Source organism: Callorhinchus milii, unplaced genomic scaffold (genome assembly GCF_018977255.1).
Source record: "Callorhinchus milii isolate IMCB2004 unplaced genomic scaffold, IMCB_Cmil_1.0 Scaffold17, whole genome shotgun sequence".
In the NCBI taxonomy this organism is placed as follows: domain Eukaryota; kingdom Metazoa; phylum Chordata; class Chondrichthyes; order Chimaeriformes; family Callorhinchidae; genus Callorhinchus; species Callorhinchus milii.
The window spans coordinates 13,983,705-13,987,605 of NW_024704758.1; the positions used below are offsets into that span (position 1 = coordinate 13,983,705).

Here is a 3,901-nt window from a genome sequence, read left to right on the forward strand (position 1 = left end):
CCCACACACACACACTCCCCCACACACACACACTCCCCCCCCACACACACTCCCCCCCCCCACACACACACCCCCCACCACACACACACACTCCCCCCCCCCACACACACACTCCCACACCAACATACTCCCCCCCACACACACACCCCCACACCCTCGCGACAATCCTACGATGAACCCCCCCCCCCCCTCCCTGTTACAGTCAGCACAGCTGTCGGCTCAGAATCATGAATGGGTGTGTGTGTGTGGAGTGGGCGGGGCTGAGGAGGAGGAGGAGGGGGGTGGGCGGGGCTGAGGAGGAGGGGGAGGGGGGGTCGGGGCTGAGGAGGAGGGGGGTGGGCGGGGCTGAGGAGGAGGGGAGGGGGGAGTGGGCGGTGACGCGCAGTGTCTGTTGGTTGCTCGGCGACGCCGCAACATCGGACACACGCGCACAATGGAAGGGAACGCGACAATGTTGCCAACTCGGGGCGGGGGGGCGGGGCGGCTTTCACGCCCGTTTTGGGCGGGTTTCACGCCCGTTTTGGGCGGTTTTTTTTTTGTGGCGTTGTTTTTCCCCCCCCCATCAATATCCCCTCCCCCCACCATGAGTCTAATATTGGGCGAGAGGTTGTTATGGGTGTGGGGGGGGGTGTGGGGGGTTGTGATGGGTGTGGGGTGTGGTGGGGGGGCAGTGTTTGTTGGGCTTTGGGCTTTTATTGGGCTATAAACGTGGGTTAATTGAACGGAACGGATGGCGTAACGTGGCCCCGGATACACACTCCCCCCCGAGCGGAGCGCAGCGCAGCCACGTCGGTCCCGGCACTGCTCGGCTCAGGTCCTTTATTATTTGTGGTCGCTTTTAACTCTCGGCAACACTTCCTTCCTTCCTTTCCCCCCACACACCCCCCCACCACCCCCCCCCTCCCCGTCCTCCCCCGCTCACACCCTCAGCTGTTTGCTCTGTGTGGAGGCGACTGTGTGTGTGTAGGTGTGTGACTGTGTGTGGAGGTGTGTGTGTGTGTGTGTAGGTGTGTGTCTGTGTGTGCGTAGGTGTCTGTGTGTGTAGGTGTCTGTGTGTGTGTCTGTGTGTGTAGGTGATTGTGTGTGTGTCTGTGTGTGTAGGTGATTGTGTCTGTGTCTGTGTGTGGAGGTGTGTGTAGGTGTGTGTCTGTGTGTGGAGGTGTGTGTCTGTGTGTGTCTGTGTGTGTAGGTGTGTGGAGGTGTGTGTGTCTGTGTGTGGAGGTGTGTGTCTGTGTGTGGAGGTGTGTGTCTGTGTGTGGAGGTGTGTGTCTGTGTGTGGAGGTGTGTGTCTGTGTGTGTGTCTGTGTGTGGAGGTGTGTGTCTGTGTGTGGAGGTGTGTGGAGGTGTGTGTCTGTGTGTGGAGGTGTGTGTCTGTGTGTGTAGGTGTGTGTCTGTGTGTGGAGGTGATTGTGTGTGTGTCTGTGTGTGTAGGTGTGTGTCTGTGTGTGTAGGTGTGTGTAGGTCTGTGTGTGGAGGTGGAGGGTGTATTTATTTGCTACGCTTTAAAATCCAACGTATCTCTTGCAAACCATGAACAGGACTCCTCTGAAGCGCTCGCACCTCCTGAGGATGGCCCTGTCTAGCCTGGAGCAGAGGGACCCCGGCCAAGGCGAGTCCTTCCTGGTGAAAGCCATCAAAATCGCTCTGGTGGTGTCTCTGTATTGGCTCGTCTCGGTGTCGATGGTTTTCCTCAACAAGTACCTGTTGGGCAGCCCAGACCTGAAGCTGGACGCCCCCCTGTTTGTCACTTTCTACCAATGCTCCACCACCGTCTTGATCTGCTTGTTGCTGAACCTCCTGCTGACCCTCTGCCCCTGGGTTTTGGATGTCCCCCCGCTTCGGTTCGACCTGAAGGTCTCCCGGGAGATCCTGCCCTTGTCCGTGGTCTTCATCGGGATGATCAGCTTCAACAACCTGTGCCTGAAGTACGTGGGGGTGGCATTCTACAACGTGGGTCGCTCCTTGACAACCGTCTTCAATGTCCTCCTGTCCTACTTTGTCCTGAAGCAGACGACCTCCTGGAAAGCCATCTTGTGCTGCGGAGTTATCCTAGGTATAATGGACCACACGCTTTGCCCCTTTTATTACACAAGGCAATAATAATAATAATAATAATAATCCTTGCATTTGATACAGGGCCTTATCATCTGGTCGGTGCAGATCAGCTCAGAGAATGGCAGAGATAGTGTCCTTGGGAGGGGATGGTTAAACATCAGGTCCTGCCAGATGGACATCAATGATCGATGTCAGTATTCGGGAAGAAAAGGGAGTTTTTCCTGTTGGTTGGCTGGCAGGCGGTTGCCCTGATAAAGCTGTTGCTGCCGACCTCAATTTTTTTTTAAAAAAAAGGCAAAGGATCATTGTTGTTTATTGTTATTTTCGGTGACACGAGTCAATCGACTAGTGACAGATCTCTAGGTCATTGTGTTATCTGGGCTAACGTGTTTATATTTGGCAGAGATTCTATTCGGATCCTAAAAATGGGTCATATCAGTATTTCTTTTCTTTTCTGGAGGCTTATTTCTACAGTGGGAGTTTGACAAAACCAGAGCTCTCACTGATGCGAGACTGCTGTGTCTACCTGGGATTGCATCTATTAATTGAATCCTAATCTCATTCCCGAGTGTATTTTTGGATCTTGGTTCTGGAATCACTTGAAGTAGAACAGCTTGAAATAAATGCCTGCCTCCTTCCACATTTGAATCAGTCGAAAAACATTGTTTTAAGATTGTCAAGGTCAGGCTTTCAGACACTTGTCTTGTGAAGCGCTTTTGAGACGTCCTCTCAACATGAAAGGTGCTGTATCAAATGTAAGGATTATTATTGATATTCATCACTTGTTGAAGTTGGTAATGAACGATTCCAACCGTTTGCCAAATAATTTAATAATCCTTGCCTTTAAGAGCCTTAACAAGTCAAAAGTGTTTCAAAGCGATTTGCAGCATGTGCTGTAAAGTGTAGTGACTGCGTACAGTTGAACGTATACCAGAACTATGACAAAACCGTGTCGGCTTGGGTATTCTTTGATTTCTTTCTTAATTTCTGGCATAATAATCGTTGCATTTGATATTTCCCTCTTGCAGGTGGCTTTCTCCTCGGAATAGACCAGGAGGGCGTGGAGGGCAGTCTGTCATGGACTGGAGTAATATTTGGTGTACTCGCCAGTTTGTGTGTGTCTCTTAATGCCATCTACACCAAAAAAGTCCTCCCCGCCGTAGATGGCAGTATTTGGAGGTTAACCTTCTACAATAATGTCAACGCCTGCGTACTGTTTATTCCATTAATCGCAATATTCGGTGAGTTAAAGGTGCTGTATTACTTTGACAAGCTAAACTCCGTGCACTTCTGGGGCATGATGACCTTGGGAGGTGTGTTAGGGTTTGCCATCGGATACGTCACAGGGTTCCAGATCAAGTTCACCAGCCCTCTCACCCACAACATCTCGGGCACAGCCAAGGCGTGTGCGCAAACCGTTCTCGCAGTCTCCTACTACAACGAGGTGAAGACCGCCTTGTGGTGGACCAGCAACATGATGGTTCTCGGGGGCTCCTCTGCTTACACCTGGGTAAAAGGCATTGAGATGAAGAAGGCGCAGGAGGAATCGCAGACCAGAGATCATGAGAAAACTGAGGCCGGAGTCTAAGAGAGAGAGAGAGAGAGAGAGACGACTCCTTGGGATAACTTTGTTAAATACTCCGTCTTTTAATGAACTGCAGAGAACATATCTCCTGTAAGTTATCCTTACACTACTGTAATACCAAGGCTGGAGAATTGGTGAAATGCACTCCTGGTGTTGGGTATTTTCTAAAATGAAGGTAGAGGTTGGGGCCACACGTATTTACCAATCTCCCCAAAAGTGTCTCTTTTGAAAGCTGTGATTGTGTGTGTGTGTGTGTGGGTG

The 3,901-nt window shown here is 51.3% G+C and overlaps 1 protein-coding gene across 2 annotated transcripts; it reads left to right on the plus strand.

The window, feature by feature from the left end:
* Positions 1-796: 796 nt before the first annotated feature.
* On the plus strand, positions 797-3,901 carry slc35c1 (solute carrier family 35 member C1). Of its 2 annotated transcripts, XM_007887758.2 has the most exons (3): positions 797-814; positions 1,539-2,053; positions 3,084-3,901. In XM_007887758.2, the coding sequence occupies exons 2-3, from the start codon at positions 1,570-1,572 to the stop codon at positions 3,641-3,643; spliced, it is 1,044 nt and encodes a 347-aa protein (XP_007885949.1). In that variant the 5' UTR covers positions 797-814; positions 1,539-1,569; the 3' UTR covers positions 3,644-3,901. The 2 variants fall into 2 exon arrangements, with proteins under 2 accessions (XP_007885949.1, XP_007885947.1); XM_007887756.2 differs by lacking the exon at positions 797-814 and having other exon boundaries at positions 1,442-2,053.

Bases quoted from the DNA above. Each gene is read 5' to 3' on its own strand.
- slc35c1 (XM_007887756.2), top strand. From the start codon at position 1,531: ATGAACAGGACTCCTCTGAAGCGCTCGCACCTCCTGAGGATGGCCCTG. The intron at 2,054-3,083 runs GTATAATGGACC...TCCCTCTTGCAG, and splicing joins GTGCTGCGGAGTTATCCTAG to GTGGCTTTCTCCTCGGAATA.